This window comes from Oppia nitens, unplaced genomic scaffold (assembly GCF_028296485.1).
Source record: "Oppia nitens isolate AA-2021 unplaced genomic scaffold, nextdenovo-longstitch-racon4-pilon3 scaffold23_pilon_pilon_pilon, whole genome shotgun sequence".
NCBI classification, from domain to species: domain Eukaryota; kingdom Metazoa; phylum Arthropoda; class Arachnida; order Sarcoptiformes; family Oppiidae; genus Oppia; species Oppia nitens.
Window position 1 is genome coordinate 1,382,201 of NW_026533203.1, and position 15,977 is coordinate 1,398,177.

Below are 15,977 nucleotides of genomic sequence, written 5' to 3' on the forward strand. Positions count from 1 at the left end.
CCGACAAACAGGTCTACCACCCGGTCTACGAGCAACTGATCCACAACTACCACCAGCTCTATAACAACCGCTGTCCTGACACGACCAACCATTTGAATTACATCCCTGTCCTAAACAGTGATGCGACATAAATGCAATAATTGTAATAAATAAAAAAATATACATAACTTTTTTATTCATTATTTTGTTAAATAAAAAATGATAACTAAATTAAATAAAACAAAAACTATAATATTTGTTGATATAAACAATTCTTCACTTATTTATACTTTTTTGAAAGCAAAGGATATCTAATAAAAAATAGTAAATAACGACTAATTTTTTTATTTAATGTTCTCCAGGATATAGTATATTGCATAATGCATAGGAAACTTTCAAATTGATAACTAAAAACTTATTTATAATATAAACAAACTTATTTTCATTATAAATTTAATTTTTATTATTTCGATAATGTAATACTAAAAATGAATTATCATATATACATCATTGACTTATAATTAAACTATAGTTATTGTGATTACATTTACGTTATTATGTTTAGTAAATTAATAATGTATTGTTTTAAACCTAATTTAAGAGGATTTAACTCCTCAACCCTTTTGCAACAATGAATTAATTGTATTAAAATACTTTTAAATTTTTTATTAAATTTCCGTATATCAGAAGACTATCGCATAATTATAATAAAAAAACTAATTGACATTTATATTTTATTTTATTTAAATAATACGATTAATAATAACATTTATTTTTGATAGTATAAAAAATATTTTTGTATTTTTATAAATTTTTATTAATAACTTTTACAAAATACACAATAATTTTTACAGATAACTTTAAAAAGTGATTACATATATGAAACTTTTAATAAATTATATTTCTTTAAAACTTGATAATAAATCGACTAAAGGCAACATAAATGATCTGGGTCGTCGTTGATCTTTGCGTTTTTTTGGTACCAATTCTGAATAAATTTTAAATAATTGAATTATTTTTATTATTAAAATTTTCTTATCGAAACATTTACAATCAGTACTAGATTACATGTAAATTATTAATAATTATTTATTTAATTTATAAAACATATAAACTACTGTAGATACTAAATATAATTGAATGGCACCCACCTAATTTTGTACATTTATCCGAACCCTCAGTATAGTCCTGACATATAAGTTCAATAACGTTACCAAATAGAGACCGAACCCAATCCATTGCAATATCTATTTTTTGATTATTACAAGTTTTCACTTTTTGCAGTTTAGTCTCAGAGCATTGAAATATCTTAAAATATTCACTATAAATATACAAAATAATAATTATTATTATTTTTATAAATTAAAAAAAAATTAAACATTAAAAATTGTAATACAATTTGTAAGATTTATTTTATATCCTAATTTAATTTCGAGTTCAAGCATTGTTTTATTATTATAATAGTAATATTAAATGATATAATAGTTATACAAACCAACAATTATGGGGTATTTTCTTCTTATCGCTGGCATGTTTGGCGCCCAACAAACCGTCGATATATTTTGAATAGCATTTATTGATTTCATTGGATCCTTTGTTCAAACAGGGGGACACACCTATTAGCTCAGTTAGACGTTTAGAGTCCCGTTTACACAACTGTCCCACAGCATTCTTCACTGAATATACTATAACACCCATCACTTGTTTTGATAAATCTTTGAGACACTTATTCTTATAGTTTTCAAGTTGTGTTATCAATAATTTTGTATCACTTTATTATTTGTTAAGTACGACAAGTAGTATATGATTAGTAATCATAATATTTTTAATAATAATTTACTTTAAAATTAATTATTAATGACTACTCACTCGCAATATGTTTTCAATTCTTGACCTTTAGATTCAGGAAAATTTCGACCGGAATTTCCAATTGTCAACAATTTAGCCATCGCTGCGTCCATTTTGCGGGACTCATTCACATCGCAATCCTCTTGATGTGAATCATTAAATAAAAATAATGAAATCACACAAATAAATGATAATCTATAATATTTAATTAAATTAAACATTTTTAAAAGTTTTTTATTGAGAATTTATTTTTATTACTATAAATGTAAGTTATATTTTTAAAATTATTACACTAATAATAATAAAAAATAATTTTCTATTTTTCATATATTGATAACTATTAATACATTTCATTAACTACTTTAAGTATAAAGTGAAATGATTTTTTCAGATCCTTTGCTAGTATTTTATATAAAGCAATATAATTATAGTAAATTGAATTTAATTTATTATTCATATAACTTGCACTACAACTTAAGGCAGTTTATTGTCTTACCCAATAAAATGGCAGATTTTATTAATTAGTATATTTGAAAGTTTAGCTAATATAATGATGATTTAAACTAATAAAAATTTATTTAAAATCTTATTTATAGATTAGACATAATTAATCATTAAGTTTTCAATTATACAATATTAATATAGCAAATGCAATAATTTTATCAATGTCATCAAATTTATTATTATATAAATTTATATAATAAATCGTATATAAAGTATATATATTAAACTATGAAATATTTGTAAATATACTAAATACCAAAAAAATACTAAAAAATATTTATCAAAATTTAGTAATTATGTTTTAATGTTTTATAAATGATATAATTGTGGAAATTCCATGTTTTTGTTATTTAATAATTTGAATTTTATTCATTTTTTGTGGAAATTTTTATTTATTWTAGAGTTTTTCGTTTATATAAATGAATGTTTTTATATAACTCGCTATTTCAATATCTTTTAACTTAATTGTTACATAATTATTATAATCATGTATTTTAGTAATATGAAAACAGTACTATAAATTATATATATATTTATTTAATAAAATTGTATAAAAACTAATTAGATTATTATAAACATTTATTGTGTTTATACAGTAATTTTTGTCTTAGATAGAGAAGTCATAAAAAATATTGAAGCTCATAGTAACTCATTTATATTTAATAAAAATGATTATCAGATGACTCGGGCACAGGTAGGCTAAACTTCGGGAAACGATTCAAACATTTGAAGCAATGGTATCATAAAAGATTTGGTACGTCTTTGGTTTTTCAGTTTTTTTGGCGGTCGACCCAATTGATCACATTTATCGCTACCTATATTTTATTTACAGAAAATTAAAATTTACAAATAAATTTTTTGTTGTTGATATTATTCAGTAATCTAATAACAATAATAAAAATATTGTTGTTTAAATAGTATGGTTTAAAAACATATATAAAACACATTTTAAATATTTCACGTGACTCTCCTAATCTCTATAAGATATACAGTAAGATAAACCAATGACATTGACATTACCTTCAGTGTAATCACCACAGACCAGGTCTATGGCATTGCCTAACATTGATCGCACAAAATCGAGGGCAGTCTCGATATGATGAGCACTACATATGGATATACGCGACGCCTTCTGTGTAATGCACGGAAATATCTTATAATATTCGCTAATTCAATATAAAACATATTTTTATAAATTAAAATTTTTATAATATTATAATAAAATTTTATGTTAACAAACTTAACAAAAAAAAAATTACTATTATATAATAAAATGATTATAAATAAAATATTGAATGTTTTTTAGTAGTCTTGAAAGCTTACCAACAAACAAAAGGTAACTTTTTATTGTCGGGTGCATTGACGGCGCCCAACACGCTATCAATTAAATCTGTATAACACCGGTTAATCTCAGGTGTGGCAGTGTTTATACATTTTGTACTATCKATGAGATCATCCAATTTTTTAGACTGTTTGTGACATAACTGCGATATTGAATTCTGTAATACAATATATATAATAATAGTAATTTAAAAATAGTCAAAATCAATGCACAATACAATTATAAACACAAAAAAATTAATTTATTTTATATTCAGACAATTATATAAAAAACAAATATACTTTTAATGAGTACAACAATATACCGGTCACTTGTTTGGATAGTCCTTTCATGCATTTACTTTTGAATTTCTCCACTTCCTTCATATAACCAGTGTTTTGACTGTAATATGAAAATGTGAATCAAAATTATTGATTCATAACTTATTAGTTTATTAATAAAATCTTATAAATACTTACACACAATATCTATTAAGACTGTCGCCCTTATTCTCGGGAAACTTGCGACCGGAGTTTCCTATTGTGATAATACGGGCGACACTCAAGTCGATCTTACGTAGACTTTTAGTGTCACACTTGAAAGCACCTGTAGTTGTATTGTTGAGAGCATTGGTTACTGATTGACATRAAAAACACATCGATAACATTAACAAACTATATGTAACATTCATTATAAAGTAATTAAATAAAAATACAAATATTTGTATAATATATTCAAGCAATAAAAATAGAATTTATTTGTAAAGAATATTACAAAAAACAAATAATTATTAATTTTTCAAAACTACAGTTTTATTATTTCATTTAATACTAGAATATTGTGTTTTAGTTTATATTTATTTATAAGTATTTATTTTAACACAAAAATATTTTACTGTTTTACTTATGCATCCAATAAGTCATTTCTTTATGTAAAGTATACTCTGATCCTATCAGTCGGGGACAGTTGGTTCACATTTTGTCTGTCAGGCGATTATTTGTTTTACTTTGAGGTCTTATTTTAAAAATATATAACATTGAAAATTATTAAAAATGATATTTATGTGACAATTAATAAATGTGAAAGAATTTTATTAACTTTTTTTGTTATATTACAATGTTTTACATTTTATTATTTATTTAGTGATCGATTTATTATTTGCTTATTAAATGTGACAAATAAAATAAATTAATGTTCAATTATAATGAATAGATATATATTGATTATATTGTATTTAATTAATTGTAATTTTATTATAAAGATTACCTTCAATGCCCTTCAAACATGTTTTTAATTAATTAATAAGATTTTTCAGTCTGACCTTCAAATTATTTTTTATCTAAACTATAGTTTTTCATCGTTAAAATTCTTATTAATATTTCATTAGTATTAAAAAAATTTAAACATATTAATCAAATATAACTATAACTATATTGATGCTAATATGTATCTAAATTATATATTTTGAATATTTTATGATATTTACTATAATTATGATTGTTATTAATTTATACAAAAGAAAATAATTTATAGAAATTGTTATCAATTAAAAATAATAAGTAAAATTAATAAAAATACATTAATTGTCATAATATTTATACTAATCATTATTATAATAATTAGTATATAATGTTTTTTATATATTAAATATTTATAATCATAAATTTAAATATTTATTTTATTTTTGCATATAATAAATTGAAAATAATTTATTAATATAAAGCTATTAAATCTTTAAATAATTTGATACACTAATTAAATACACTATTGAAAAAATAATGCTCAAAATTTTTATTTTGTTTTTTATTTATTTAATTATGTTATAAAATAAAAATATTAAAAATCAGTATAATTTTAATTATAAATACTTAAAAATATTTATAATTAATAAAATGGTTATTAGTTTCATAATTGGCAGCACTAATGATCTAAGATATACGATTACACCTACAATAGGCTCAACATATTAATTTTAGGGTTATCCTGCTATACATAGATATATGTTTAGACAATTGACTTTATTAATGCTTTAATGACTCATTTAATGATCATTTAGACTCATTTATAATAGACCAAAATTTTCGTGATAAAGCCATAGAGATTAAGAAAGTTTTATAGTTGTCTAAGGATTGGTACTATTTTTGATAAGAATTATAAGTTTATAGGCCTTTGGCGTTGTTCACATATTACGTTCGCACTTGAGGGGAGGGGGGGTCGGCCAAAGCGAACTTTTGCGAACGAGGGGGAGGGGGGTAAAGTCTATAAGAACGTTCGCATTTAAATAATGAATGAATTTAAGGGATTAATTTTGAGTAAACTTAATCCTTTGATAAACGGTTTAATAACTAATTTTGAATAAATATATGACTTTTGAATAATATTAATTTATTTGATTATTTTAAAAGTGAAAATAATTTTATAAAATATTTATTTAAATGGTGGGGGGGGGTTAAGGACATGCGAACGTAATTTTTAAATATCATTACATGCGAACAATTGCGAACATAGGGGGGAGGGGGTCTAGATTTTTTTAAAACTGCGAACGTAATATGTGAACAACGCCTTTAGAGAAATAATTATTGTTGATTATATGATTTGAACTAAGCCGACCTAGATCATTAATAATGAAAATTATTAAACTAGTCAAGTCATTTATATATTTTATCAAAATATATATTTTATATTTTATTAAAAGTATAGTAATTTTTTATATTCTTTATTTATAACATAAAATAATTAATAAAGAATATTTATAAAAAGTACATTTTTAACATTTTTTGATAATGTTTTACACAATGACTGCGAGGCACAGGTAATTGATTCAGTTGTCGATTATACTGTATTTAGACAATGTATTCAAATAAGACCGAACTTTTCTGCAGTCAAAACAAGAATGACAGTCATAAATGCAAAACTTTAGTTATTTTGCTTAAAAGATTACACAAAATTTCTATCATTTAAATTATTATTTAATTTAAATAAACATCAATTAATAATAATATGATGTTTGATATTTAGGTTTAACACAAAAACGACAAAAAAAACTCCGATACGTTTAAAATCGGTTGTATTTCTCCGATTGCTATTAAGTAGATTCGTTTCCCAATATTAAATTACTAAACTATTAAATAWTAATAATAATAATTTTTATTATTATTTTACTATTTATTATAAAATCTTATTATAAATTGTAGATATATTTTATTAGCTTAATTGTAATATAAATTACAATATATATACCAAAATTATCTGTAAAATCAATAGAATTATTAATGTAATCATATTAATGATAACAATTATTTTTTATGTAATGTACGGTAAATACAATTACAGATATTATTACTGTATTATAATATTATTAATTATACAGTTGTAGTAAATATGATTTTATAATGTATTTATTTGTTTAGGTTATACCTAAACAATAAAAAGCCGATTAAATGCTATTAATGATTAATTTGTGGTAAATCTATGTTAGACCGCTTCAAATGATGCCAACAAATCGATAACAGGGACACCAAACGATTTGGTCCGTTGTTGTGATGACTTTTTCTTTGGTGGCAAACCTATCAAACAAATTAATTATCAATTATTTATTTAGTTAACTATACTTAACCAATACTTATACCCAATTTTGGACATTTGTCCGACTCTTCGGGATATCCGCCGCATATGACGGGCATAACAACATCAGTCGCCGATCGGATGAATTCATTCATTACATTGACTTTTGATTCATTGCAACCCTTCTGTGCCGATACTGTTTGCTCCCAACAGTCAAACAATCGATAATATGAACTGAAATTTTTTTTATGTACTTTTAATAAAGTTTTAAATTTCTAGAAAATTCTTATTAAACTATCATTGATTTAAAAAACTATTTAGTAAATTACAAAAATTTATAATAAATAATATTAGATAAATAATGTATAATTAAATAATAATAATACAAACCAACAAAAGTGTGGTATTTTGTGTTTGTCGATAGCATTTTGTGATCCCAATATTTGATCAATAAAATTATTATAACATTTATCTACCTGTGCTTTATTTAGATTGTAGCATGGTGAACTATCCAACCAATTGCTTGTYTTACGCGAACCTCTTTTACAATACGATTTGACTGTATTTTTAAAACCATACGTAAATATACCTAACAGTTGTTTGTTTAGCTTTTTTAGGCATTTATTTTTAAAAGCATCTATTTCATTTAACAGTTTTCTAGTTTCACTATTGTTTAATTAAAATAATAATAATAATCATATTAGAGTTATAAAATCGGTTTTAAAAGTGATTGACACAGTTTTTTGGCTATAATTTTCAAAATTATACCCTTTAAGTAATATAATTTTTTTTGTACTATGGAATTATTTAACGGATGTTAAAGCATTAGCTTATTTTTTATTATTACAGCTCCGGGATGAGGGACAGGGATGTATTATATCTCAAAAACTATAAGAGATATTGTAATTCTATAAAAAGCATAATATACTAGATATAAAATCAKTAATTTTCTCAAATTCTCAATTTCTCAAAAATGTGTTGTATTGGAGTAAAAATTAATAAAAGTTAAAATTGTAATATTTCAATWTGGCATAAATTAAAAGTGTCTTGGTATATTGATATGTAACTAATAGAATTTTATTCTATATTTTATAAGTCTTAATTATTCTATTTACAACATTTAATTACTATATTTATTTTGTAAGATATTTAAGAAAACATTTTTTCCATTATATAAAAAATACTTATAAATCTTATTTTTGAGAAAATTCCCAAAACACGTATCTAATAATTTTATATCTACTATATTATGCATTTTATTGAATTTCATTATCCCTTATAGTTTTTGAGATATGATACATCCCTGTCTCCGCATCCCGGAGCTGAAATTTAAAACATCAGTTACATGATTTCATAGTACTAAAAATTTTTATATTATTTTAAAAGTTATAGCCAAAAAACCGTGTCAAACATTTTTGAAACCGATTTTATGTCTAATTATTTTTAATATGCAATTTTGATTTAATATGATTTTTGAAAATTTTTCTTAAACTACTTACTCGCACCAGAYGTTCATTTGAGCGACATTTTCAGGAAACTTGCGGACATCGTCACCAATGGTGGCCAATGAAGCCATTTTGATGTCAAAGTTATTGAAACCATCCTTGGTACATTTTTGCTGTTGAGATACTGCAGCTAATGATAAKAAWATTGATAAAATGTAATTAATTTYCATTTTTAAATTATAGTTTATATTGTATGTAGTAATTAATAAGTAAGTAGATATTTATAATTTTACAATATTAATTGAAATAAAATAATAAAATTTCATAATAAATAGAAAAAGATATTTACATAATTAGCCAAGGTAATTGAAAAAATAAATATGGATTTTGATTATATCGATAGACCTTGAAATATCATTCAAGTTATTTATTTAATATCATTAAAATTTCTTTTTTATTATTTTGATTTTCGAAATATTATTCTTAATAATATTAACAAATAATTATTATACATGTATTATATTATATATTCAATATCAATGTCAATGTTGCTAAAAGGCATCAAATTTTATTCAATTTAAATCTTTTTGAAATATTAATAACACATAATTAACTTACTGTCAATTTTAGATATTTTGAAAATATATTTACTATTTTTGTTTTTGTATCATTAGTTATGTTCAAGTTCAAGGTAACTTTTTAAAATATGTCTATTTGTTAAGTGATTATACATAATAATCATATAATTTTTATATACAAATTGTTGGAATCATACATACATACTATAATCATCAAAAAAATTATTTATTTTTTTAATAATATGAATGTTAAATAATACACAAAATAATTATTTTCACAATTTAACATTCAATCTCCGGGAATACTAATTACATGTAATAGTAAAAGTACAAGTAATAGTAAATACCGTAAATAATTTTTTTAATTTAAAATAATATCATTGTTTATGTAATAAAGTTTTAATTCAAACAAAAAAAAATGAAATAAAACCAAATTAAGTAAATTAACAAAACATAGCCAAGAAATAAAAATAACTTTAAAAATATATAGAAATTGAATGATATTTAAAGTTATTAATAAATTGAAAATATATTAGACTTCAGGAAATGATGCCAATAGGTCTAGTAGTGGTAATGCAAATGATTTGGTCCGCTTTTGAGTCTTGCGTTTTTTAGGTGCGGGTCCTGTGGGGGATGGCATACAAATTGAGTATCAAAATATTTAATTTGCAATTAAATTAATGAATATATTTTAATACAAACCTAATTGAGTGCATTTGTCGGATCCTTCGACATAATCACCGCATATAAGGTTTACAACATTACCGGCAATATTTCGCATCAAATCGGACAGTGTTTGCACGTGTTTTTCGTTACATTTTTTAGCCGGTGTTAACTTTGTTTCAAAACAATCGTATACATCGGCGTAAACACTAACAAATTTAATTTACAAAATAATAAAAATATTACTCAATATATAAATTATTTTTTAAAAAATATTATTAAATGTCTACACACCAGCACAAGTGCGGTATCTTTTTGGTGTCGATAGCATTTTTTGAACCCAATAAGCCATCAACGAGTTCTGTGTAACATTTGGTGACAATGGCGTCATTAGTATTAATACAGGGAACGGCAGCAATCAGTTGGTCCAACTTTTTAGAGTCTCGTTTGCAATACTGTTTTAATGTATTTTTGACGGCATATACTAATACACCGAACACTTGTTTACTTAAATCTTTAAAACACTTTTGTTTATAGCCTTCCAACTCCTTAATGATAACATCGGTTTCACTATTTTTTGTAGTGTTTTAGTTAAAAATATTTATTAATTTAAATAGTTTATTAAATTATTATTATAAGTTCATACCATATATATTGTATAATATGTATAATTAAAAAATTAGTAATAAAAATTGGTTTGACTTACTCGCACCACTTTTTGAGATCCTTTCCTTTATTATCTGGTAGTTTGCGTCCGGAATTGGCAATAGATATCAATTGGGATACCTGTTGATCAAAACGACGCATACCATCGGCATTGCAATCAACTCCATAAGCCGTATGAATACAGCTTAATATAGCGATTATAGAAAATGCAAAATTCAAAGACATCATATTTTATCAAATTATTATCTAAATTTTAGTTTAAAATATATTTTTAAAAACAATTCACTCTTTTTATATGAACTTAATAAATCTATATATACTATAATGATTTATAGTATATTTTATGTAAGATTTATAAATTGTTAAATCATTTTGACCAAGTAGATGTATAACTACTAAAAATTATAGTTTATTATTAAAACTATTTATATTGTAAATTTACTATGTTTATAAAAACTATCATGTTCAATTAGAAAGTGATGGCCCATTTAGCCTAAAGGTATTCACCTTTTTATAAAAAGTTATAGTAATATCATATTAAATAACAATTAGAAGAATATTAACATAAATACAGTCTTAGACTATAATACAGTATATTAATGACAATCATGTGGTGCTGTCATATAACAATAGATATGTGTCAATCATTTTGTTTGATTGATTTTAAATTGTTGTATAACATGAAAATTATATGTTTAGCTCCGCTACAAAAAGAATTACAAAAAATTTTTTTTTGAAATATTCAAAAATTGTTAACAAAAAATAAAATGATTTAATAAAAATATTGTTATATTATAAAATTCTCATCTTTAGACTTAACTAAATTTATTGTTTTTTAAGTGTACTCAAAAAATTAGTACATAAAAAGTATTCAATTTATTCACTGTAATGAACTTTTACATAAATATTAAATATATAAATTTATTAAGATTATATAAATGTTTTTATGCAATGTAAGAAAATGTATTATATATTTTTTATTGATTTTTTAACTATTAAACTAATTAACAATTATTAATAATTAACTAATTAAAATTATTAAAACAATAATTGGTATAATATTTAGTGTAAAATATAGATCACATATAAATAAATATATTGATTTATAAGTTATACTAAAAATGTTAAAAATTTATCACTTTATTAAATTGTTTATTTAATGAAACAATCTCTAAAAATCTAATTATATATTAAAAATATTTTTAAAAATTATCTATAAATATCTAATGACTATTTATCATTATTATATTGTATTAKCTATACTATAGCTGCTATAGTATCATAGTAGATTTGCTTAAATTTGTAAAAACATGACATTTAAAACAAATATTACATTTTTACTAATTTTTATTTAAAATAATTGAAGTTTACAATCATTTTTTACAATTATTTGATTGTACCAATTCATGAACATAAAAAATTTACAATATTTTATGTTCAATATTGAATCATTATTATTGATTTAAATATTTTCAAAAAAATGTACAAGTTTAATATCATACCATACTTAATATAAATTTAAAATATCTAAACATTATTTGTCTAAAAATTATATACGACTTATTAATTACCAGTATTGGCACAGAAAAAATGTTTGTATAATACAAATTGAATAGATTATCAATTTTCTATTATCCTAAAAAAATTTAGCGCCACATAGTGTCAAAAGCATTATATAAGCAAAAATGAAAATGTTATACATTATAATAAATATAGTTTTTATATTAATCTTATATTTGATTTCTATTTTTAATATTTAAAAATAACGATAATGAATATTCTAGCTATTATATTATATATTTACCAAATATGTTTACTAATTTTTTTAATATAGTATATTAATTTTGAAAATTGTATAATACATGCAGTACATTGTATTATACAAAGTTAAAATTCAAAAGCTTGTATTTTTGCAACCCTATTAATTACATTTCAAATAGAAATTAGAAATACTTTGAATTAGAATAAATATATAATTAATAAAAATTATAGTCAAATCTTATATTAATTTATGTTAAGTTTGTTTTCAATTTTTSTACATACTACTAGTGTAGGGAAAAAGTGAAATTTTTTAAATAATAGAAAAATTTCTAGAAAGTTTCTAAAATAAATTTCTGCTTATAAGATCATCATTTAATTTTGTTTCTCAATGTTTTTTTATCACATAAGAATACGTTATAATTATAAATAATAACAAACTACTATTATTAGTATTTTAATTAATGTTTAAAATAAAAAATTAATGATTTAAATTATTATATTAAAAGTATACTCAGATTATAAATAAAATTCTACAAAAATTTTAAGTATAATTTAATAATTTTATTTAACATATATAAGGATAACATTGTATAATAATAAAATCTATAGAAATTTATTACTGAGAAATTTTCTTACAGAAAGTTATAAGAAATTTCTATTTGCCAATCTCTAACACATACAGTACTACCTGTAGGTTATACTTATCATTTTACTATCATAATTAGTAATACTTTTTAGTATTACTTTTATTTTAAAATATAGAGTATCAATATATTAGATATACTTAAAAACAAATTTAATTAAAACTTTTATAAAATAATTTTAATGTTTTAAATAAAATGAAATTGACTAAAAATTAATTATTTAGATAAATTATGTATAATTTTTTATTTTATTTTCAATATTTAAATAAATAAAAAATTTTACTCTTATGTGACTCATAATAATTGTCACATTTAAATGATGTCATCGATTGTATTGGGAATTGAGTCTCTCTTTCTCTTATCCGACAAGATTACCATAATCTCCGTCAACAATATCCTGGAGATAATCTCTTTTGCCAACCGATGAGTCGTAATCATTGCTTACTTGATTATAGTCGGCATCTCTCTTACCGATCACATCGACAGCATCGCCGATAATGTCCTCGACTTCTCCGATTAGACTTCTTCGGCCCAGATTTCCGACCAAATTGCCGACACCTTCTGTCGCTAAGTTAACCACATTATCGACTAAATTTGAAACAAAGCCACTGTTATCCGTCTCTCGTGTGACTATTGTGTCGGCCATACAGTCAGACACCATCACACATACCAGTCCTAATGCCAAACAAAATTTAATCATTGTTTCAGTTTATAGTACTTGACTAATAATGTTGTATAAACTAACTGTTAGTTTTTAATAACTATTATAGTTTTTTAAATATACAATTATTGTTATAATTTAATAATTAATTGATTTTTTCTCGATTTTTGTTGTTAAAACACATGTTTTTGTTTGACTATTGACGTAAACCTAATAATATATAATAATTTGATTAATTTAATAATTTAAATAACATATTATACATATAATAAATAATTATCTTATTTTGTGATTTACCTTTTCAATTGCGACATATTTGTAATTTTGTTTTTTTGTCTGTTCAATGTCATATTAAATAATAAAAACATATTTATAAATGATCTTAAAAATAATTTATTTTTATTATAATGATTTTATATATACAATAMACTGTATGATAAATAATTAGAAACAATATTTTTGTACTATATATATTTTTAAATAATTATTATAATAAAAATTTTTTACAATAAATAAAAGTTTAACTATAAAATATAATAAAATGAAATAAATTATAATAATTTATAACAGAAAAATATAATAATATTTAATATATTAATCAATAGGATTAATACCTTGATTAACAAATTCAGGTAATTGAATAATTGTTTTTGGTAATTGTATTGTTAATATATTATTTTGATTTACATTAACTAATTTATATCTTGCAATTGTTTGTTGATTATGTTTGTCAATAATAGTTGAATCATTGATTTTGTTGTAACGATCGTAATGTTTATGTTGTTTATCCTTCAAATTACTTATAGTAGTAATAGTAATATCATTATTAGTTTTATTAATTAATTTTGTTGTCATTTGATGAAACTTGTTATTTGATTTATGTAAAACTGGTGTACAATTTATGTAATATATGATAATTATTATAATTATCATTTTGCACACTGTATTCATTGACATCAGAATCGATAACATATTCTATATTATAAATTAATAAAAATATAATAACTATAATCAGAAATATTAGTAAATCATATTTAATATTTTTTTACTAAGAAATATGTTTATTATTATTATTATTATTATTTTATTTTATTTTATAGCTTAAATTAATTAAAGCTTAAGTAATAAAATAAATAATATCAAACTTACCATAATTAAATTACAAACTAAAACAAATAAATATATTTTTTAATTAAAGACTTAATTATTTTTTTTAAAAATGTTAGCTTAATTTAAATGTCTTAACTTTAAAAATACTTTATTATTAATAACTTAAATTTAATAAATACAAAAATTAACAAAAATATAATATTTCACTAATACATACATCTTAAAAATTTTATTATTATTATAAAAAATATTTGTTGCGTTTAAATTTATTATATTTGTTTAATAAAAATATTTTGTACAAAAACAACAAACCATCACTTGAACTACATGTGAAAACTTGTTTTTTTAATATTGATATTTCCTAAAAGTCAAAACACATTTCGCAAACAGGGATTTTTAAAGATAATTTTAAAAAATAATTTAATAGTAGTTAAAATAAATTAGTTTTTTAATGTTTGATTATTAAATATAAATAATTCTTAATCATTTTTTATACAATAATAGAAAATTATTGTATATTAAGTAAAATTATTTTTTTAATAGATAATTAATATAACAAACAATTTAACATTATGTTTAATTATTATTTTTATTAATATAATCATATTTATTAATTACAATAAATATAATAAAAAAATTGTTTATTTATATATTATAGCTTTGAACATCGGCTATAATTTTATAATTATAATTTAAAATTACAAATTGATAAATAAATGATATTTATATTGTTAAACAATTAAATGTGATTAATAACATCTTATATTCAATAACAAAAATCTGTCAATAAATACTTTTAAAGTTGAAAATTGGTTTTAAATAACAATATTACAATTTTTCAATCTCAACATTTTTTAATTGAATTTATTAGACCAAATAATATAAATTAAATAATCTAGATTTTAATAAATGTTTATGACTAATACTAAACTAATAGATAATTGTAATATAATTTTTAGATTAAATACTTTATTTTAATTCTATATTGTAATATAGTATATTTATATATACAGTAAGATATTTTGCTTATATTATTTTATACATTAAGTTAAATCTATTTTTAACCTTGTCTGCAAAAGTAAATTATAAGCTAATGTCAAATTTGTTTACATATTTTAAATAATTAATTTTTTTAACAATTATGTAAAAATAAATACTATGTAAAAATAACAATTTATATTGGTTAATTTTAGTCAATGTAATTATTATTGTTATAAATTATCAATATTTATT

At 21.3% G+C, this 15,977-nt stretch overlaps 3 protein-coding genes across 3 annotated transcripts; all 3 read right to left on the bottom strand.

Annotated features, from left to right (window-relative positions):
* Nucleotides 1-822: 822 nt before the first annotated feature.
* Nucleotides 823-4,310, bottom strand: LOC128953822 (uncharacterized). The gene is made up of 9 exons (XM_054299342.1): nucleotides 4,132-4,310; nucleotides 3,955-4,054; nucleotides 3,655-3,830; nucleotides 3,352-3,497; nucleotides 3,037-3,146; nucleotides 1,849-2,051; nucleotides 1,475-1,750; nucleotides 1,131-1,300; nucleotides 823-967 (listed from the first exon to the last, which is right to left on the bottom strand). The coding sequence occupies exons 1-9, from the start codon at nucleotides 4,308-4,310 to the stop codon at nucleotides 876-878; spliced, it is 1,452 nt and encodes a 483-aa protein (XP_054155317.1). The 3' UTR covers nucleotides 823-875.
* A 2,687-nt stretch (nucleotides 4,311-6,997) lies between these two features.
* LOC128953860 (uncharacterized) lies at nucleotides 6,998-8,947 on the bottom strand. Its single transcript, XM_054299384.1, has 4 exons — nucleotides 8,716-8,947; nucleotides 7,607-7,882; nucleotides 7,281-7,450; nucleotides 6,998-7,218 (listed from the first exon to the last, which is right to left on the bottom strand). Exons 1-4 carry the CDS (start codon nucleotides 8,889-8,891, stop codon nucleotides 7,127-7,129), a joined length of 714 nt encoding a protein of 237 aa, XP_054155359.1. The 5' UTR covers nucleotides 8,892-8,947; the 3' UTR covers nucleotides 6,998-7,126.
* A 753-nt stretch (nucleotides 8,948-9,700) lies between these two features.
* On the bottom strand, nucleotides 9,701-10,834 carry LOC128953859 (uncharacterized). The gene is made up of 4 exons (XM_054299383.1): nucleotides 10,609-10,834; nucleotides 10,197-10,472; nucleotides 9,942-10,111; nucleotides 9,701-9,863 (listed from the first exon to the last, which is right to left on the bottom strand). The coding sequence occupies exons 1-4, from the start codon at nucleotides 10,794-10,796 to the stop codon at nucleotides 9,772-9,774; spliced, it is 726 nt and encodes a 241-aa protein (XP_054155358.1). The 5' UTR covers nucleotides 10,797-10,834; the 3' UTR covers nucleotides 9,701-9,771.
* Nucleotides 10,835-15,977: the final 5,143 nt, after the last annotated feature.

What these genes read in the sequence shown, in the direction of transcription:
- LOC128953859 (XM_054299383.1), bottom strand. Translation starts at nt 10,796, where the DNA reads ATGATGTCTTTGAATTTTGCATTTTCTATAATCGCTATATTAAGCTGT. An exon ending in GATCTCAAAAAGTGGTGCGA is followed by an intron (nt 10,473 to 10,608) that starts GTAAGTCAAACC and finishes TACAAAAAATAG; the next exon opens with TGAAACCGATGTTATCATTA. An exon ending in CGACAAATGCACTCAATTAG is followed by an intron (nt 9,864 to 9,941) that starts GTTTGTATTAAA and finishes CATCCCCCACAG; the next exon opens with GACCCGCACCTAAAAAACGC.